The 23,125-nt window shown below is 38.5% G+C and overlaps 1 protein-coding gene across 1 annotated transcript in view; it reads left to right on the top strand.

The window, feature by feature from the left end:
* The window catches only part of zc3h3 (zinc finger CCCH-type containing 3), a 265,179-nt gene that overhangs the window by 93,011 nt on the left and 149,043 nt on the right, over nt 1-23,125 (top strand). Inside the window, exon 4 of the mRNA XM_073048635.1 lies at nt 3,143-3,299. Within this exon, the coding sequence (XP_072904736.1) occupies nt 3,143-3,299 (157 nt within the window). The remainder of the gene's footprint in view (nt 1-3,142; nt 3,300-23,125) is intronic.

The following is a 23,125-nucleotide window of genomic DNA, read 5'->3' as shown; positions in this document are numbered from 1 at the left end:
CAGTTCCCAGAACAGACCCCTTGGGAACACTACTGGTTATCATCCTCCATGCAGAATACGAACCATCCACAATCGCCCTTTGCCTTCTGTGGTCAAGCCAATTCTGGATCCACAAAGCAAAGTCTTCTTAGATCACATGCCTCCTTGCTTTCTGAACGAGCCTTGCATGGGGAACCTTATCAAATGCTTTACTGAAGTCCAGATACACTACATCCACTGCTCTACCTTCATCAATGTGTTTTGTTACATCCTCGAAAAATTCATTCAGGTTCGTAAGGCATGACTTGCCCTTGATAAAGGCAGGCTGACTATCCCTAATCAGATTAGAATTCCTGCCTCTCTGGATCTTCTCCAACAACTTGCCTACCACTGAAGTAAGACTCACTGGTGTATAATTTTCTAAGTTATCATTGCTCCCTTTCTTGAACAAGGGAACAATGTTTGCAACCTTCCAATCCTCTGGTACTTTTCCCATCCCTATTGTTGATGCAAAGATCATTGCCAGAGTCTTAGCAGTCTCCTCCCTTGCTTCTCACAGTAGTCTGGGGTATATCTCGTCCGGTCCTGGCGACTTAACTAACTTAATACCTTTCAAAAGCTTCAGCACATTCTCTTTCTTAATGTCTGTACACTCAAGCGTTTCAGTCCACTTTAAGTCATCCCCACAATTGCCAAGGTGATCTTTACTGGTGAATACTGAATTCCTTCAGCATTTTGTGTGTTTTGCCAACTATATCTTTTTTTGATTTGCTTATTGCATTGTGACTATGTAGAGCAACCTTCCTCAACCTTTTTTGTCCTGGAGGAACCCTTGAAATAATTTTCAGGTCTCAGAGAACACCTGCATAAACGTCATTATCTCTACAGCTCATGGTACGTTAGTATGATCAGTAAGTCATAGATATAATAATACAAAAATAATTGTCGATGCTCTTTTGAGTAGAGAATAGATTTTTAGCCAACCTTTTTGGAAAAAAATCGGGTAGTTAAGCTTAGCTTACCTTTCTTGAAATTAATCTCTTTCCCTTTCATAAATTTTAAAAACTCATAAGGAAAATGTAATACATTTCTGTTAAATAACTGGCTTAAGCCAAAATGGGATTTTATTTTTCTAAAGATAGGTTTGGTAAATTTGATTTAAGTAAAGGTTGTAAATTGATTTTAGTTAATGCTACTTACAACATGAACATTTGACAATTTGAATAATAAAGTTACTAAAAACCATAAGCCAAAGCAATATGAATGAAAATATAGACTAAGACACAATTTTATACAAGACCTTGAGAAAACATTTTCTTATGGAGTGACATGATCAGGCTGAAATATAGGCCCAGCATGTGAAACCTGTGCTTGTTTTTTGCTGCACAATACTCAATTTTGGGTTGAACCTGAGATACACACACACAAGGATTTCACCTTGGACTGAAATGAGATCATCTCTATCCTTGCTTTTGATGCTTGTTAAACAAGAAAAAGCTTACTCACACATGTAAGAAGTTGAAAACTGAGGCAAAATGTTCATTGCTTTCCTATGAATGGCAGAATCACAGAAAGCCAGAACTTGTTTTAGGACAGATTAGTAAATCTCATCTCGAGTGCACGATCAGATGGCATCTCACAAAGTTCTTCCTCTTCTCTCAAAGTCAAGTTTTCAAGCTAGGCAGAAGATTCAGAGAAAGTGTCCTTCACCCAGTCATACACTTATGTTAAAAGGGAGGAAAAATACTGTTCACTTTTATTCTGCAGTATTTCCAGGTGGTTTTCAGAAAGTCTCGAGTCTTATTGATATCCTTCTTCACTCTCAAGCCCAAGCAACAGTGGAAACATTTCAGGATTTCCTTTTGCAGCATGATTTTTCCAAAGATTCAGTTTCTTTTTAAATCCAAGAATTTTGTCACTGAAGTCAAAACATTTTCTCCAGGCCCTTGAAGAGACTTCAACTGGTTCATCAGTTAAAAAATGTCTGCTAAGTAGGCTAGTTTTGCAGCCATTCTTCATCTTCAAAGTACTTAGCAAAATTTAACGCAATGGCTAATCAGTCTGCTTGGCCACTGCCCACCATCGTGATTAATAGTGTTGCATGAAGTTCAAAAAAGATGTTTTTTTTAAGTCATGGTCTCTCACAGAACCCCGAGCAACCTCTGCTGAACCCCGGTTGAGAAACACTGAAATAGAGTATACAGAAAGATATTGAGTCAGTCAAGTCAGACTTGCATTTGATATAGATGAAAAATTTGATTTATTTATCATATGTACACTGAGACAGTGAAATTTGTTTTTCTATCAATGGCCAATGCAATCAGATCTGCTGGGCAACCCGCAAGTGTCACCGTGCTTCCAGCTGCTAAGTATCATACCTACAACTTACTGATCCTAACTTGTACATCTTTGGAATTTAGGAAGAAATTGGAGATCATACAGTCTCCTTACATTCAGCAGCAGGAGTTGAATCCTGATCTTATACCTGGTGTTCTGAAGCTTAATGCCAGCTGCAATGCTGCTGTGTCACTCACAATGATGAGGTTAACATAATTGTTAAGTTGTCGTTGCAAAAAAAAACTTTGAAGCAATTTGCTACAGGTCCAGCTGCACTCATGGTCATTCTTTCTTGTCTTGGTCCATAATTTAACAAAGGAATAAGATAGGCCATTTCAGGTTCATGCTTCAATTCTGTCATTCTGTTAATTATGAGTGATCTTTATCTAACTTTAATTTTCATTGCCTCATTTCGTGTTCCTGAAAGCCACAGTTTTACTGAAATCCAGTAATCTCATTTTGAAAACAATGTTTGAACCCCAACAGCATTTGGGGAAGAAACAGCACAAAAGGTGCTGGAGGAGATTAGCGAATATGGCAACTTCTCTGGAGAGAAATGTTGCATGTCTGTTTTCCTCCCTAGATGCTGTCAACATGCTTTCTGTGTTGCTCCAGATTGCACCATCCACAGTATATCTTGTGTGTCCAGTTTTAAGGTTCTGTCCCTTGATTTGGAGTCCCCCACAATGATAAATTGCTTTTCACTAACTACACTTACTGATTATTGAAATTCATTTTGCTACTTGGTGGTACTTTTTTTCTGGTATTTTGTCTTCATTGTGTATATGTTGTTTAAGTTATTTATTCTTTTTTTATGCTTACACAGGTTTAAGTTCTTCATTCTCAGTGAAAAACCCTTCAAGCAACAGACTAATTAATACAAGGTATAAAATAGTGAAGAAAAATGCAGGCTGGAATAATTTAACAACAAGCTCATCTGCTTTTTCCTGGAAGACTAAAAAGGTCAACAACTCCTGCGTAAGGTAATCTTATATTTCAAAACTAACTGTGTTTCTGGCTTCATCAGATACTGGTTCAATGCTCTTTGAGTTAGAGACATCAGTAGTACACATGACAAAATGTAACTCTGCCTTGGTTGTACATGTGTACTTTGTGTTGAACATTTCAATAACTATAAGGATGCAAGCTCTCTTGCTGGTTTTTATTTGCCTTGTTTCAGGATAACAGTAGCCTATTGTGACTTACTGCTGCATTGTGTTGCCTTAATCAAATCGACTCTGAAGGTTTTAATTCCTAATTGATTGCACAGAGCCATCAAAAGGACTTGTGCACCTAATCTTCATAACTCAATCTGATCCTTGACGTTTTCTTCCAAACTGTAGAGCTGACTAGTTGTACAAGTGAAGATTTTTATATGCTGTTTTTATTGACTGTGGTTACATTTCCATTAAGAGATTTTGGTCAATTTAAAAAGATATTTTGTTTTAAACAAAAATATACAAATCTGTTCAACCCATGATTCCTCCTACTTCTTGTTTGTTTATATTATAGTTTGGTGATCACTCTCTTTTTAATATTTTTAATACCCATTATAAATAATCCTAGCAATGTGATCAGACAGAAATGGCAGTTATATTATTACTTCTAACTGAAGATGATGCGTATTACTAACGTAGATTATAAACTCTCAGTTCCTTATTGTGATTGCCACTTTAGCCACACAGTAACCACTGAATCTTTAAAACATTGCAATTGGGTGTTTTGGTCATTCCAAATAGTGAGATCAACTTTTATCGGTACAAAAGGGCACAAATGGCTGCTGATGTTGTAATCTGGAGCAAAAAGCAAACTGCTGGAGGAGCTCAGTAGGTCAGGCTGCATATTTGTGGCAGATGCTCAAGATCCTGCATAAGTCTTACAAATTCTGAGAATGCACTCTCCTTTCGGAACTCAATTATTAAATGTTCTTTAAAAATGAAAATACCAGTAATTTGGGGAAAAAAGTTACAAGATTTTATTTAAGCTGTCTTTGTAGGAAAGGACATTTCTAGATGTACAAGCATTTCCAATTGATCATGCATACCTAAACTGTTATTATTTTGTAGCACAGGTAATCCATAGTGGAGACCAAATATCCAGTATTTCAAGGCCTTTGCAGAATTGCAGAAGCAGTTTACAGTTCCCAAATTTTCCATAGTTAAGTAGGATCACTTTGAAGCTAGATCGTAATTTAGTTTAATCATATGAGTACCATTCATACCAGGAAAGACACAAACTGAAGTAACAGCATGGCAACCAGTGTTGTTAAAAAAAGTTTAGTCTGTAAGACCATAAGATATAGGAACAGAATTAGGCCATTTGGCCTATTGAGTCTGCTCCACCATTTCCTCATCATGGCTAATTCATTTTTCCTCTTAGCCACAATCTCCTGCCTTCTCTTCATATCCCTTCATTCCCTGACCAATCTAGAATCTATGGATCTCTGCCTTAAATATATATACATAAAGACTTGGCCTCCACAGCTGCCTGTGGCAAAGAATTCCACAGATTCACCACTCTGGTTAAAGAAATTGCTCCTCATCTCCATCTTAAGAGGATGCCCCTAGTCTGAAACTTTCCCACCATCTGTTATTTGTTAAGCGGGTGCCGTGCACAATCCTAATCTGATGAAAAACGAAAGTGGGAGCACAGAGGAACATCTGGAAATCTCCAGGAAGGTCTTCTTCGTTGCTGCTGCTTTTGTGAAGTCTGGGTCTCTGCAAAGAAGAACAGGCTCCCAGTCCTTGGGGTCGCGTTGCCGGTGGCGGGGTCGTCGTAGTGCACTCGGCAGAGGCTGGTGCTCGGAGAGGCTGTGCCAGAGGGGATGGTTGGAGGCTCGGAGGTTCGACGGACTTGGAGTCCGCTGCGGTCGGAGCACTTTCACTGTGTACTGCGTCTGTGAGGCTGGGTCCGGCGGAGCTTTCATTGTGTACTGCGTCTGCGAGGCTGAGTCTGGAGGCACCATGGAAGTCCATAACGAGGGTATTCCCTTCTGCTGCCTGCGTGGGGATGACGAGTCTATCGGGACCCTGAGGACTTGTGGAAACTGCGTGGTGGTTTCTTTCAAACTTACAGTCTTCTAACATCTTTGGACTATTTTTACTGTGCCCATGGTCTGTTTGTTTTATCAATTATGGTATTGTCTGCACTGTTGTAACTATATGTTAACTATAACTATATGTAATTGTGTGTTTTTTTGTAGGTCTTGTAGCTTTAGTTTTTGGTTTGTTGGGTGGTAGAGTTGGTCTCCTGACTTGGTGTGTCTGGGTAGTCTTGTTTTGTCTGGTGGATTTGGAGCTCCTTTCCGGGAAAGGCACTAAGATGGTAGCGTGATATTAATACGCAGCAGCCTCTCCGGACTCTGGATTTGGGGATTGCCAAACGTTATGTGGATTTTCTGGTGTAGTCTGTTTTGTCATGTGCTTTTGTGATAACATTCTGGAGGAACGTTATCTCATTTTTTAACTGCTTTGCATTTGTGGTTTCTAAATGACAATAAACCGAAATTCAATTCAATTCAATTCAGTTCAAATTCAATTCAATAGGAAACATCCTCTCCACATCCACTCTATCAAGGCCTTTCACCATTTTAAATACGTTTTATTTGTTGTAATTTGTCGTGATTTGATTCACAATTTATGTTCACAATTGGGTGCTAATGTAGCAAGTGCTTTTGGTCATAATGATAAGCCTCATACAAGATAAACATATAACAACTGATCACCAAAGACGCTGTGTATGATACTTATGTAGTGCAATAGTCCGTTTAGTGTAACGGGAATTAATTTAAAGTGCGTAAAATGTTTATGTTTATTATGTAGCGTTTTGAACAATTTTGCCGCATTAGTTTTGTGCATCAATTTATTTTCTCAAGCAATCAATAAAGAAGTGGTCTTGTTTATTTTGTTGATTTTTGATGGATTTCCTGTTCCTCTGGTAATTTTTTTTTGTTGGAATTCAGCATTCAGATACATTGAAGATGTTTTCTGTTTTCTCTTGAGGATATGATTTTGCTTTTAGTCCAATGACACTGTGTTGATGATCATTTAGTTATAATTCCTCTGGACTTACTCATCAAACCAGAATTGTTTTTTTGGTTGAGAAGCTTAGTGCTATGTGGTTCTTCCGGCTGATGAGGTACTATGGATGCTGTTTGATTCCTGCTTGCTAGAAGTTTTCAGGTTGTTTATGAGGAGCTTGCTTTGTTTCTGCGTCTTTGGGTACTTTAGCATTAATTTTTCTGTGGCATTGTTTTTGTCACCACTTTTTAGGAATGAAGATGATGATTACTGACCCAATGGCAGAGTAAACAATGGTGGTACAATTAATAAAGTCACAATGCAATCTGTCATTCAGATGGTGACATAGTCTATTGGATGCCTCTGCTCTAACTGAAATCTTGTGCCTGTTTCTCTGATGAAATAAGGTGCTGAATTTGACAGAGCCGTATTGCAAGACATGTGTGGGGAGAAGGACCACGGCTAAACTTGGTTTTCCTTACTACTTTTTTGCTTATCATATTATTCAGGATTTCAAACCACCCACTTAATATCCTTAAGCACTGGCAAAACCATCAAACCCAAAGGCCAACCTTACTGATATCCAAGAATGGGCGAGGAGAGTTTAAATAGACTGGCCTATACTCTGAAGAATTTAAAAGACTGAGAGGTCATCTCATTGATGTACAAAGTTCTTATAGGTTTGGTAAGGTAGATGCATTCTTGTGGTTCCATTGTCTCTAGAAACAGATGTTACAGTCTGAAGTTAAAGTGTCAGCCATTCAAGACAAGCAATTTCTTCACACAAAGAAGAGTGTATCTTTAGAATTATCTACCCAAATGGCTTGCATAAGCTTCGCCAGTGAGTATTATTCATAACACAGATTGACAGACTTTTGTGTATGAAGTTAGTGAGGAGAACTGATGATAAGCTAAAAGATCAGCTCTTAATTGAGTGCCAGGCCAAGCACAAGGGATCAAATGGCCTACTCCTGTTTCTATTTCTCATGTTCTTTTATACATTTCTTTTCTCAAGAATTTCATTTGGATGAACTGATGAAGAAATCTGCCATGGTAAAGCCAAAGGACTTTAACCTTCTGGAGGCATTATAAAATCACATTCCCATTTACTTTGTCCCAAAGCTAAAAAAAAAAAGCAAAATGCACTTAAAACCTAAATAGAAAAGGAAAACAGATTTTGCCCAGTGCATCAGGTACTGATGTGAGGTTATGTTGATCCTTGGGAAGTCCAAAGCTTTAAATTGAGCTAATTGGATTTTATTTTTCTGGTACAAAAAATATCCAAGGCAACACTTGGGAAAGAAAGACTAATGAGACAGCAAAAAGGAAAAAAAATGGTTGATTCAGTCATAGTACGTGGAGAGTCCACACATATACACTCAGAAGTCCTGAACAAGTTGCCATTGTTGGGTGTTTTATGATTGACTCAAGCTACGTCCACACTAGACCGGATAATTTTGAAAACGCCGGTTTCGCGTAAAAACGATAGGTGTCCACACCAAGCATTTTTGAAAATACCTCCGTCCACATAAAAACGGGTATTTGGGCAATCTCCTCCTACTAGGCATGCACAGGACACATCTACAGAAAACAAGCAACATGTTTGGTGTCGAATCTCGCAGTGAAAGTGTGCGTTTGTGCAGTTACAGACTAGAAAAACTTAAAAGGAAATAGCCAAACAATGGACAGCTGTTGGCTCTCATGCAGGAGGACTTAAATACTGGAGCGTATGGAGGCAACCAACAGGGAGTTCACAAACAATCTGACCCGGCTGATGACGAACATTGAAAAACTGACTAACCCTTGAATTAATAAAGCACTTTGTTAAATGTATAAAACATGTCTGTATCAGTGTTATCTTGTATTTCCATGCAATGTTACATTAGGCTGTAACACATTTATTGTCAGAGAAGTACTTGCATAAATAGGTAAACCACCTTCATACAAGTGAGGACAGAAAGCAGGCCAAAGTGAGTATACTTACTTATTCAGTGAGTTATGGGTCATAGTATTTGGTAAGTACATTTCTAACTCTTCTGGCTTCAGTCACGTTGCCGTCTGTTCTGAAATTGTTAGGTTGTGTGGGAGGTTGCGTTCAGGAAAACAATGAAATGCCGCCATCTGTTTGGCACGTCACAACAGCGTTTCTAGAAATCTCCGTTTACCCCATCCACACTACTCCTGCCCAAGCGGAGTTTTCAAATTTACACACTCTGGTGGGCGTTTTAGAAAAGCTCTGTTTTCGGGGTAGGAAAAAGCTGTTTCAGTGTGGACGGAGGGTCAAAACGAAGAGAAAAGGCTTCGGTTACGGTTTTATCTGGTCTAGTGTGTTCAGTAAGCCCAGAAAGCCACTATGCTCACCTTGATCCATTAATTATGGAATATCCAGAAAATGTCTGCAAAATGGCAATTAGAGAAGCTCCCAGGACTATAGCCATCAAATATCCAAAGTTAATGTGATCAGAGGGTAGGTACATTCCAAATTCAATAAGCTAAAACTGATCAAATATGAACTTAAATAATTAATTACCATTTAAAAAGTAAACTGATGAGCAGCAAAAGAGAAAAGAGTGGTGGGTGCCTGGGACATACTGCTAAAGGAGGTGGTAGAAGCAGGTATGATCATGGCATTTAAGAGGCACTTAGACAGACACGTGAACAGGGAGGGGATAGAGGGATGTAATGTATGCAGGCAGGTGGGATTAGTTTGGATCAGCATCATGATTAGAACGGATAAGGTGTGTAGAAGGGCTTGTTCCAACATTGAACTTCCTGTGCTAACTAGCATTAAAATATGGCAACACATTGAAATCCTAACCAGTAAGCAACATGAAAGCCAGGGAGAATACCATAGCTCCAGATTCTTAGTATAATTTAAAAAATCAATATCTTAATAGTAAGGAGACTGTCAAATTGATAGAAATCACTGACTATCAACATTAGGAAACATTTTAGACAGCCTCTCCTTTGTCAAATAGTAACGATGTACAATTTTAAATTGAATTAAAGAGTGATTAGCACAAATCAAAGAAGAGTTAACCAACTTCAAAATTCGCAACCAATCTTCTGTTATCAGGGTCATGTTAAGCTCTCTCTCTCAATCTTGCTTAATCTTAAGTGAAGGGTAATTGTGCTGTTGTAACAATAAATTATAAATTTTCCCAATAAAACCCTTCACTAAAGGATTCATTTTTAAAATAATATCTAACAGGTCAGAATCTTGTATATATGGAAAATTACTTAAGTAATTTTGTAAGAAGTGTCTGACCTGAAGATATTGGAGGAAATGTGAATACGAGAGAGAGTATTTAGTTATTAATTTCTCAAAAAACATCATCTTGGAACAGATCCATGAAGGAATAAACACCTTTATTCCTCCAAAGAAGAAAGGTACGATCACTTAATGAAGGTTTAAATAAATAATTTTGATAAATTAAACTAAAAAGTTTAAATTTTTTAAGATTAAAAAAATTACGAAACTGGAGCCAAATTTGTAATGACTGCTTAATCACCGGATATAAATTTAAGTTGGTAATTTTGGCCAGTTGTACAGGTAGAGAAGCTCCTAATAATGAGGTTAAGTGAAACTGTTTCACAACATTCAATTCCAAATCAGTCTAAGGGTGATCACAGATTGTACATCTGTGCGCCAGTTAGTCCCGACGAAAGGTCTCGACCCGAAACGTCAACAGTGCTACATGCACGTGCAGGTCAACTCTTTGAGTGATTATGCAGAAAGATTGAAGTTAATAACTCATCTCCTACCTTAAGCCACAAACTTATCAATCACCCCTGATGAATTATTACCTTCAAGCTTTCTGCATAATCTCTCAGAGTTGAATTGCATGTGCATGTAACGAGAGCTGTATAAATCATCTCCTTCTACCTTAGGCCACAAACTTATCAATCACTCCTCATAATTTTGCCTCTGACTTTAAGGAGTTTGTATGTTCTTCCTGCGACCAAGTGGATTTTCTCAGGATGTTCTGGTTTAGTTGATTAATTGGTTATGTGGATGTAATTTGGTGGTGCAGGCTCATTGAATTGTTGGGGCCTGTTACTGTATTGTATCTCTAAATGACAAAATAAAATGAAAACTGATTATCACACACTTTTTCATATAACTTCTCAAAGTCAATATCACCAACTTTCTGAAATGGTGAGAACTTGCTTTTCTCATTTCTCTAAGGCATTTGGGATGTTGCTTATAAATATAAATTGTTATTGACGAATGGGCATCCATAAATGGCCACATTATAACACCATAAGACATGAGCAGAATTTTGGCCCGTCTATCTTGTTCCACCATTCCATCATGGCTGACTTATTATCTGTCTCAACCTCATTCTCCTGCCTTCTTCCTGTAACCTGTGACACCCAGACTAACCAAGAACCTATCAAGCTCTTCTTAAACATACTCCATGACTTGGCCTCCACAGCTGTCTGTGGCAGTGAGTTCCTCAGATTCACCAAACTCAGCTAAAGAAATTCCTCCTCATCTCTGTTCTAAATGATGTCCTTTTATTCTGAGGCTGTGCCCTCTAGTCCTAGACCCAACCACTATAGTTAACATCCTCTCCACATCCACTCTATCTAGGCCTTTCAATACTTGATAGGTTTCAATGAGATCCCTTATTCTTATAAACCCCAATGAGTTCAAGTCCAGAGCCATTAAACGCTCCTCATATGTCAACCCTTTCATTCCCAGAATCATTCTCGTACACTGCCTCTGGACACTCCAGTGCCAACACATCTTTTCTTAAATAAGGGGTCCAGAACTGCCCACAATTCTCCATGTGTAGTTGACCAATGCCTTATAAAGCCTTAACATTCCATTCTTCCTTTTATATTCTTGTCTTCTCGAAAAAAATGTTAATATTGCATTTGCCTTCCTTACCACTGACTCAGCCTGCAAGTTAACCTTTAGGGAATCCTGTACCAGAACTCCTAAGTCCCTTTGCACATCCAATTTTTAAATTTTCTCTATTTAGAAAATAGTCAATGCTTTTCTTCCTTCTGCCATGTGCATGACTATGCACTTCTCTGCACTATTTCAAATGCCGCTTCTTAGCCTATTCTCTCAATTTGTCTATGTCCTGCAGATTGTCTGCTTCCTCAACACTTCCTGACCCTCCATCAATTTTCGTGCTGTCTGCAAATTTGGCCTCAAACCTTCAATTCCATCATCCAAATCTTTGAAATATAATTTTAAGTGAAGCGATCCCAATACTGACCCCAGTGGAACACCACTAGTTACCAGTAGCCAACCAGAATAGGCTCCCTTTATTCTGTTTTTTTTTTTGTTTTTGCCAACCAGCCAATCTTTTATCTATGCCAGTATCTTTCCTGTTTTACCATGTGTTTTTACCTTGTTAAGCAGCCTCATGTATGGCTCCTTGTCAAAGGCTTTCCAAAAATCCAACTAAACAACATCCACTAACTCTTTTTTTACCCTGCCTGTTATTTCTCAGGCAAGATTTCCTCTTATGGAAACCATGCTGACTTTGACCGACTTTATCAAGTGCCTCAAAGTAACCCAAAACCTCATCGTGAATAATGGACTCCAACATCTTTCCAACCATTGAAGTCAGGCTAACTGGTCTATAATTTCCTTTCTTCTGCCCTTCTCACTTCTTAAAAAGTGAAGTGACATTTGCAATATTCCAGTCCTCTGGAACTATATCATAATCTAGTGATACTTGAAAGGTCATTACAAATGCCTCTGCAATCTCTTTAGCTATTTTTTTCAAAGCCTTGGGGTGTATTCCACCTGGTGCAGGTGACTTATCTACCTTAAGACTTCTCTTTCAAAGCACCTTAGTAATAGCAATGGCACTCACTTCTGCCCTGGCACTCTCAAATTTTTGCAAAATCAAGCACTATCAAATTTCAGATAGTGTTGCTTTGTATATTGTGTAACCTAGGTGCAAGATCACAAAATCTCATCCATTTTCTTTTGAGTAGAATTGCTGGTTATATTTAAGAAATTAATCAATAGATTAATGGGGTTAATGCAGGAAAGTGGTGCTGAGATAAAAGAATCTTCATCGCACTGAAACCCAAAGAAGGCCCAAGTAACTGAATGGCCAACTGCTGCTTCTGTAGTTTATGATGAGGTTCTTGTTCTTTCCTGCTTATTTAGTTTTACCAATTTACTCCATTAATGGAATCCAATACACCCTATGCCTTAATTTACTTATTTTAATTCAAACTTTAAAAATATTACAGATTTACACCTTAATATCATCTCATTCTAAAATTAATGAGCACTTACATGTATGTAACAAATGGACAAATAGGATTAATTGCCTGTACAATTCTGTTCTTTCTAATCTTGTTTAATAATTTACAATAATTTTGTAAGTCGATTAGTCAAGGAGTAATTCAAATAATCTATTCCTTTGTTTGCAGAAATGGAGCCATGCTTGCAGTTAATAAATGTAAAATAGCTGACTCTCTATCCTATAAATCAAGATTCCAATCCCCACCCCCCAATCTTTATTCCTTTCTTTTGGTTACTTTTTTAAAATTTTCAGTCCGCTTTTGGCCATCTACAAAGTCCCTCTAAAGGTGGCAGATACCTTGTTGTAGAGGACTAATGATAAATCACAAATTCATTTTCTTTCAGTTGCTTTTACATAGCTAAGTATGAAATAGTTTTCACTGCCACTTCAGGCACTGTATTATAGGTCATAACTTTTCATTGTGTGGGGGGAAAATTATCCATTTGACTCCTTGGTTCTTATCCCAGTCATTCACCTTAAATACCTACAGGCTGGTTTTCAATTTGTCCACCAAAAGAAACAATTTGTCTGGATACTTAATGATTTTAAAAAAGGGTAAAATTTTATCTGAATTTCCTGGTGTCTAAGGTGTATGACACAAACTTTTACAGTTTAACTCCTTTGAAGTCCCTCATTCAACCATTCAACTAAATCCTTTCTAAAATGCAGTCACCAAATTTGATAATGCTCCATATGAGCTATCTAATAATTTTTAAAGGATTAACAAAGTGTTGCTACTATTCATAGACTGTGCCTCTCTATACAAAGACTGAGATGCTTTTGTTAGACACTGTTTTTACAAACTGACCTCTGATTTCTAAGGTTTGTGCAAGTACAGAGAGCGTAGATTTAAGACATTTCTATTTTCTTTTATATGCCACTTTTTAATTTCTTATTAAACATAACCACTTCACATGTCTCCGAACTAAATGTGTCTTCCCAGTTCAAAGTTCAAATTAAGTTTATTACCAAAGTCCATATATGTCACCATGTCCAACCTTGAGACCCATTTTCTTGTGGCATTCGCATTAAATTCAAGAAAGCACAATAGAATCCATTAAAGACCACACCCAACAAGACAAACAAGTAACCAAAGTGCAAAAGACAACAAACTGCAAATGCAAAAAGAAAATAATAATCTTAAAAAATAAGTAAGCATTAAATATCAAGAACATGAGATGTAGAGTCCTTAAAAGTGAGTCCATGGGTTGTGGGAACAGTTCAGTGATTGGGTGAGTAAAGCTGAGTAAAGTTTGAGGGGTAAAAACCATTCTCTAACTTGGTGGTGTTGGTCTTGAGTCTTCTCTACTTCCTTCCTGATAGCAGCAGCAGCAATAAGAATACTCCCAACTGGGGAAAGTATTCAAGGACATTTTGAACCTCTCACTGCTACGGGTGGAAATTCCCACTTGCTTCAAAAAGTCAACAATTATACCAGTGCCGAAGGAGAATAATGTGAGCTGCTTTAATGTCTATTGCCCGGTAGCACTCACATCTACATTGATGAAATGCTTTGAGAGGTTGGTCATGACCAGACTGAACTCCTGCCTCATCAACATCCTGAACCTATTGCATTTTGCCTAATGCCACAACAAGTCAACAGCAGATGCAATCTCAGTGGCTCTTCACACGGCCTTAGACCACCTGGACAACAACACAAACACCTATGTCAAGATGCTGTTCATCAACTATAGCTCAGCATTTAATACCATCATTCCCACAATCCTGATTGAGAAGTTTCAGAACCGGGACCTCTGTACCTCCTCTACAATTGGATACTCGGCTTCCTAACCAGAAGACCACAATCTGTGCGGATTGATGATAATATCTCTTCCTCACTGACGATCAACACTGGTGCACCTCAGGGGTGTGTGCTTAGCCCACTGCTCTACTCTCTCTATACCCATGACTGTGTGGCAAGGCATAGCTCAAATACCAGCTATAAATTTGCTGATGATACAACCATTGTTAGTAGAATCCCAGATGGAGATGAGAGGGTGTACAGGAGTGAGATATGCCAACTAGTGGAGTGGTGTCGCAGCAACAACCTTGCACTCAACATCAGTAAGATGAAAGAGCTGATTGTGGATTTCCGGAAGGGTAAGATGAAGGAACATATACCAATCTTCATAGAGGGATCAGAAGTGGAGAGAGTGAGCAGTTTCAAGTTCCTGGGTGTCAAGATCTCTAAGGACATAACATGGTCCCAACGTATTGATGCAGTTATAAAGAAGGCAAGACAGCAACTATACTTCATTAGGAGTTTGAAGAGATTTGGTATGTCAACCAATACACTCAAAAACTTCTATAGATGTACTGTGGAGAGCATTCTGACAGGCTGCATCACCATCTGGTATGGAGAGGCTACTGCAGAGGGTTGTAAGTTTAGCTGACTCCAGCCTGGATACCAGCCTACAAAGTACCCAGGATATCTTCAAGGAGCAGTGTCTCAGAAAGGCAGAGTCCATTATTAAGGAGTTCCAGCACCCAGGGCATGCTCATTTCTCACTGTTACCATCAGGTAAAAGGTACAGAAGCCTGAAGGTACCCACTCAGCAATTCAGGAACAGCTTCTTCCCCTCTGCCATCCCGTGAACATTACCTCACTTTTTAAATATCTATTATTTCTGTTTTTTGCACAATTTTAATCTATTCAATATACGTATACTGTAATTGATTTACTTATTATTATATTATTTTTTTCTTCTTCAGTATTATGTATTGCATTGAACTGCTGCTGCTAAGTTAACAGATTTCACGACACATACTCGTGATAATAAAACTGATTCTGATTCAAGGGCATTGGTACTTTCATACCAGGGTGTATTGCAACCAATTAATATATTCTCCACTACACCTCCATAGAAGTTTGTCAGAGTTTTAGATGATACAAGTAGAGACACTTCTGTGCTTTCTTCATAATGGTACTTACGTGCTGAGCCCAGGACAGATCGCCTGCAATGAGAACACCAAGGAATTTCACTGACGTGTGTCCTCTTAAGCTACACAACCTAATCCAAGGCTTACATTGAATGAACTAGTAGCAATCTCTGAGGATCACTTTCCTTTCCAAAAGGCAAATAATTCAGCATTCTTGTTTCTAATCCCAAGCCAATTATGTATTCATGATGCCCCTTTGCTCAATAACACATCTTTTTTAATCAATCTATACATTACATGAACTGTATTTTTTATTCAAAACTCTGTCATTTCATCAAAAATCTCCACGCACCTACCTCTCTGTATACACAAAAAAAAACTCAGCTGTAATATCTCCCCTATGCTTTCCTCCTAACACCTTAAAGTTATAGCCCCTCATATGAGTTTTTTAATGACTGAATGGTCTGTAGTTGTTAAATATCTACTTCCATTAATTTCCGAACAAGTATGTAAGCTTCTCTCATCTTCTGTTACCACTCCAGATCTAAAAAGGATTGTATTGTAACATTAAAAATAAAAATTGTAGAAGGCTGTATGTTACCACCCCAAAACTGTTGCTCCCCCACCCAAGCTTCATCATCCATTCAGTAAGAAAGTGCTTGATGCTGTCCAGTCAATCACTGAGTACATTCACAAATGAAATAGTTTTTTCTGCACTTTTGAGGTAATATGTTCCACAAATTTACAAATCTCTGTTTACTTTTTTTCCTCATTTCAATCAAACATTATCAGTATATCTTGAAATTTCCTCAGCAAGCTCGAATCCTAACCTTCATTACTTAGAGACTTTCTTTGGTTTACCTTTCCCCAGCCTGTGATTGTCCCTTGTGTAAGCCAACTTGTGTCTTGTCTAATGTTCAGCCATTTTTCACTGCTGGTTTTGCCAGCTATATTTCAATATCAGTTTATCCTTGGGAGATCAACTGTCATCCCACAAAGCTTGCCCTTCAGTTGAATATTATTTCCTGCCCAGGTTTCAATGCATGCCATCACTGCATATTCAATACTCCCCCATTAATGGTTGCTTCACTCACCACATTCCCCAGAATCAGATCTAGTAGTGCCTCCTTTCTCATTTCATCAGAAACACATTAGACAAGAAAGTTTTTCTTAAAGTGCCTCAGAAATTCTTTAGTGAGTAGTTGAGGTCTTTAACATTGTTCCTGTACTAACAAATACTTGCTCGAGAACACATATCACCATGCATTATAATAAGTGGAGAAATTACACCTTATCTTCTGCATAAATGCTTGCCCTCTGATCCTGAAGCTTGCTGATCTATTTTTTTCTCTCTTTAATCAGAGGAATTATCTGTAATGCCTTTCCTCTGAAAATATAAGAAAATGTAACCACACAAGAGTTCTCTACTCAAATTGGAGAACTCTCACAATTATGTCTTAGATAGTTATGTACTTCATTATAATTGACTAAAGTTACTAGATCAGTCCATTTACGTATAAATACATGACTGCCCCAATATAATGTTTATTGACTAAATGGTTTAATGATTTTGGTCTCTGCTATTTTAAAAAAGACAATGCATGCCAGAAGGAGAATGCGTTTAAAAGTTATTTCTCACTTGTCCCCTAGTCACACACTTACAATATATAATTCAAAGTAGAATCCCAGTTTCAGATTTCCATACATTTAACTTACTGACATATGATATGAGATTTGTTGTTTTGTGGCCGTGGCATAAAAATACATAAATTTAAAAATAAATAAATAGTGCGTAAAGGGGAAAAACATTCTCCTTTAAAATACTGTTAATTATTTTTGGGAAATTGCAAGTTGCAGCATCACTCACTAAAAGACTTGTTTATACAGGATTGTCCTTGAAACAGACTTGCTGACTTAAGCCTTCTGGAATAGTGCTGGCACCTTGTCCTTCAGTTTAATATTCATATCCTCTTCCTAGCTAAGTGGAGTCCATTATTATTTCACTTACCACAAATTAATTACCGGTATGTTTATGTTTTGTAAATTTGTAAGGATTTTCTAAACTGATCATCAATTGACTTTCTGTTCTGAACCAAAATAAAATGGCTTGGGAACTGAGTCAGTTACATTTTTGACCCCTTATATATGATGTGTCCTTAAAAAAAAATTCTGACAGTGGAGGGTGGGAGAGCATTATTGTAGTAAATCATTTTTTTTATCTGTTACTCTGATTTTCTACTCTTAAACTCCATTTCTGATAACCTCTCTCTTATAGATTCCATGGCCTTGATTTTCATTCTGAATGGGATTAAACCAACACCATTCCTAGTCATCACCATATTTATTGTGACTTCAAGGAGCATTTTTTATTTTTAAAACTACCAGCACAGTAGCAAAATGCTATTACAATGCCAGCGACCAGGTTCAGTTCTAGTTGTTGTCTATAAAGAAGCATGTACATTTTCCCTGTGACTGTGTGGATGTTCTGGTGTTTCGGTTTCCTGCCACATTCCAAGGATGTACAGGGTATTAAGTTAATTGGTTACATTGGTGCAATTGGATATCAGTGCAGGTTCTTTGGGCTGGAAGGCCCTGTTTCTGTGCTGTACCTCTAAATTAAAAAAAAAATTAAGATCAGCAATCTCTGAATAAAATTAGACAAAGTCAAAGCTGAGTTTGTTATTTGCAGAGGTACATGTGTACAGAGGTACAATGAAAATTTTGCTTACAGCAGCATCACAGGCAGATAGCATCAGTAAAGCTGCATTGACGAAGTATCAATTAAACATTTTTATAAGAACTCAATTAGAGCAAGAAAATTCTTAGACTTGTTTAGCATATCAAAGTGATATCGTACTGATATTCTTGTTATCCTTATGTATTTAACTTTGCTTTGAGAGAGCTGATCTTTCCCCACTCATTTACTAATTGATGAAAGGGGTTCATCTCCTTGGCTTTCATACTTCCTACCATTTCACGTGCTAATTTTTGTTCCACCCATTTTGCGACCTTTGTATGAAGTGAAGTAGTGCCTTTGTCTCCCTGGCCTTATCGGATTCTAGGCGCACTTTTGGGTTCCCATTTTCCTTTTCATTTGCAGTTTAATAATCATTTGTTGTCAATGAAAGGGTGTTATTTAAATAGATATTGTCCAGTTAACAAGCATAGTATAATTTTCATGAAATCAAAGCCACTCAAGTTTCCCAATTATATAAGTGATATCCTTTATTGCTGAAGAAGTGGAACCTATCCTTGGTGGGTTTTTTTTGTAGTTTCTGCACTTTTAAAATATTTTCATGTATATTGATTATACTGTATATGCATGTAACAGGCATATTAATGTTATATTTTTGTAAGAGATAACAAGAAGTTTTGTGATAGTGAGCAACAGGCGTTCTTCAGAAAGTCACAATCTTTCCTATTTTTATCCTTCATAAATATGAAATGTGCTATGGTCAATTAGCTCTAAAACCCTAATGCCTAACCCTAACTCTGTACCTTGCCACCTGAATCTACACTTTTTGGTGGTTGAAAAAGATAAATGGAGGCCAGAAAAAAATGATTGTAATATGCTGCAGGATGTAATAGCCAGTGGTTTAATTTGTGGTTAAGCTGTCTGTTCAGATCGTACACTGTGAAGTAGTCAGCAATAAATTGGCAAGATATTTGATTTAACATCAAGGGAGCTGGGACTTGAAAAATAAGACCTTTAAATCATTTCACCAAGTTCAAAAATATAGATATAATCTCAACATTAACTACATTAATAGTAGCAGAAGCTGAGTTAAGAGAGCCATAAAGTATTGGCTAGAAAAATGGAAATTATATCCATCTCTCCTGTAAGCACATAATTTCCACACCCATCAAGAAATTCACTTCTACATATTACTGCCAGTGTTATGAAGCTGAATTGGCTGGGTTGATCTGCATGTTTTACATTATGGTAACAGCAATCACAGAAGCTACACCTAATAATTTGTGTCTACTTTACCAGGCACCTTAAGAATTAGCTTAATCAGTTTTAGTGATTCAATATTGATTTAAACAGGATATGAAATTGAAGGTAATTGCTCCAACATAGTAATAAAGTGCTTAATTTTTAGTACGGGTCTTGCCTAGTTTCCAATTTCAATTTGGTTTTGTTCCCATTTAGTCATACACATTTATTGTAAATGTATGTCTGTTGGATGACTGATTTTTTTTCTGTGTTATTTCTTCTTTTCTCAATTCAATTTTGCTTTTTGTCTTCTGATCAAGAAGCTTCTTGGATACTAAGGAGTTGAACTTAAATGTGGGATAATCATTGTAGTAACCTTAAATATTTTAAATTTTAAACTGTGAAATTGTCTCACTCCCTTGATTTTTTTCCCATATCCAGTAATCCCTAATATAGATTAAAACAGGTTGGTAGTTTGTACAGTCTTTTAACATTGTCCCTCATGAATCTGAATTGACATGCATGGGTATGAAACTCTTTTAGCTCTATTATCTTGCATGTAATTTAATCTCTTTTTGTTTATTTGGTCAATTAGCTCCAAAACCTGAGACAATGGTAAAGCGCATTAAGGTTACTTAATTACCTTATTACCTTCACTATAAAATGCCTTTAATATCATTGTTCCTTCCTTTATAGTGTAGAACATAAACCTATATGAAGATTAGATGGTGAATTGCGTTTAATGTAAAATTGAGATTGTTTTTTACCAGACACTAATTAGTGTCAGAGCACCTTAGGCACTTCACAGCCATGGTCAGCTAAACAGATCTACTGTTACATCCTACAAATTGCATTTGTGTGGTTCTTTACACATAATAAAACGTGCCAGGGACATTCTGCATTATCTTGCAGAATTTGATTTGAAACACAAAAGGAGACTGGTCAAGAATTACACTTCACCATGGTCTTAATAGTTGAAAGAAGGACAAGGGACTTCGCAAGCACATGGACATCAGCGAGTTAGACCGGCAGGAAGGATATAAAGGATATAAAACATTTTTTTTCCTCAGCGGTTTGACCGAGGCACGACTACGCAAGCGGGTGGACGTCAGTGAGTTAGACCGACGAGAAAGATATAAAAGAGGACAGTTTTCTTCTCAGTGGTTTGATCGAGGCACAACTGTGCAAGCTTGTGGACGTCAGCGAGTTAGAGCGGCAGGAAGGATATAAACGAAGACAGTTTTTTCCTCAGTGGTTTGATCGAGGCATGACTGTGCAAGTGCATGGATGTCAGCATGTTAGACCGGTGGGAAGTATTTAAAACGAAGACAGCTTTATAGAGCGAGCATTGGAGTAGAGGGAGACAGAGTAGGAGGGCTTTAGTTCAAAGTTGGTAGTGTTGAGGATTGTCGAAGATTGCAGAGAGATATTGATGGGATGCAGAAGTGGGCTGAGAAATGGCAGATGGAGTTCAACCCAGAGAAGTGTGAGGTGGTACACTTTGGAAGGACAAACTCCAAGGCAGAGTACAAAGTAAATGGCAGGATACTTGGGAGTGTGGAGGAGCAGAGGGATCTGGGGATACATGTCCACAGATCCCTGAAAGTTGCCTCATAGGTAGATAGGGTAGTTAAGAAAGCTTAGGGAGTGTTAGCTTTCATAAGTCGAGGGATAGGGTTTAAGAGTCGCGGGGTAATGATGCAGCTCTGTAAAACTCTGGTTAGGCCACACTTGGAGTACTTTGTCCAGTTCTAGTCATCTCACTATAGGAAGGATGTGGAATCATTGGAAAGGGTACAGAGGAGATTTACCAGGATGCTGCCTGGTTTACAGAGTGTGCATTATGATCAGAGATTAAGGTAGCTAGGGCTTTACTCTTTGGAGAGAAGGAGGATGAGAGGAGACATTATTGAGGTATACAAAATATTAAGAGGAATAGATAGAGTGGACAGCCAGCACCTCTTCCCCAGGGCACCACTGCTCAATACAAGAGGACATGGCTTTAAGGTGAAGGGTGGGAAGTTCAAGGGGGATATTAGAGGAAGGTTTTTTACTCAGAGAGTGGTTGGTGCGTGGAATGCACTGCCTGAGTCAGTGGTGGAGGCAGATACACTAGTGAAATTTAAGAGACTACTAGACAGATATATGGAGGAATTTAAGGTGGGAAGGGGTTATATGGGAGGCAGGGTTTAAGGGTCGGTACAACATTGTGGGCTGAATGGCCTGTACTGTGCTGTATTGTTCTATGTTCAATGGTGCTTCGGTGATAATGGGTGAAGGTAAGGTAAGTTACTTGTGAAGAATAGGAATAGAAAGTATGTCTGTGAGGCCGGTGTTCTGTACTGGGTGTCAGATGTGGGAAGTCCGGGAGACTCCCAACTTCCCGGATGGCCACATCTGCGCCAGGTGTGTCAAGCTGCAGCACCTTAGGGACTGTGTTAGGGAACTTGAGCTTCAGCTTGATGATCTTTGTCTAATCAGGGAAAGTGAGGAGGCGATAGAGTGGAGCTATAGGCATATCGTCACACCGGGGCCTTGGGAAACAGATAAGTGGGTAACAGTCAGGAGAGGGAAGGGCAAGAGTCATATATTAGAGAGAACCTCAGTGGCTGTCCCCTTCAACAATAAGTACTCCTGTTTGAGTACTGTTGGGGTGGGGGACCTACCTGGGGGAAGCAACAGTGGCCACACCTCTGGCACAGAGTCTGGCCCTCTGGCTCAGAAGGGTAGGGAAAGGAAGAGGGTGGCAGCAGTGATAGGGGACTCTATAGTTAGGGGGTCAGACAGGCAATCCCGAGGAAGCAGGAAAGAAAAGCAGATGGCAGTTTGCCTCCCAGGTGCCCAGGTCTGGGATGTTTCTGATCACGTCCACGATATCCTGAAGTGGGAAGGTGAACAGCCAGAGGTCGAGGTACATTTTGGTACCAGCAACATAGGTAGGAAAAGGGAGGAGGTCCTGAAAACAGACTACAGGTTGTTAGGAAGGAATTTGAGAAGCAGGACCTCAAAGGTAGTAATCTCAGGATTAGTGCCTGGGCCACGCGACAGTGAGTATAGGAAAAGAATGGGGTGGAGGATAAATGTGAGACTGAGAGATTGGAGCAGGGCAAAAAAATTCAGATTGCTGGATGACTGGAAATTCTTTTGGGGCAGGTGTGACCTGTACAAAAAGGACTGGTTGCACTTGAATCTGAGGATGCCAATATCCTGGCAGGGAGGTTTGCTAAGGTAATTAGGGACAGTTCAAACTAGAATTGCTGGGGGATGGGAACCGAACTGAAGAGACAGAGGAAGGGGTGGTTGGCTCACAAATAGAGAAAGTTTGTAGGCAGGGTGAGAGGGAGATTAGGCAGGTGATAGAGGAGGGATGTGCTCAGACTGATGGTTTGAGATTTGTCTATTTTAATGTAAGAAGCATCATGAGCAAAGCGGATGAGCTTAGAACGTGGATCAGTACTTGGAACTATGATGTTGTGGCCATTACAGAGACTTGAATGGCTCAAGGGCAGGAATGGTTACTTCAAATGTCAGGCCTTAGATGTTTCAGAAAGGACAGGGAGGGAGGCAAAAAATGTGGGGGTGTGGTGCTGCTAATCAAAATTAGTGTCATGGCTGCAGAAAAGGAGGAAGTCATGGAGCGAATGTCTGCGGAGTCTCTGTGTTGTGGTGGGAGTCAGTTGTAATCAAAA

Source organism: Hemitrygon akajei, chromosome 1 (assembly GCF_048418815.1).
Source record: "Hemitrygon akajei chromosome 1, sHemAka1.3, whole genome shotgun sequence".
In the NCBI taxonomy this organism is placed as follows: domain Eukaryota; kingdom Metazoa; phylum Chordata; class Chondrichthyes; order Myliobatiformes; family Dasyatidae; genus Hemitrygon; species Hemitrygon akajei.
Note: the sequence above shows the minus strand (reverse complement) of the source record. Positions and strands in the feature narration are given on the sequence as shown.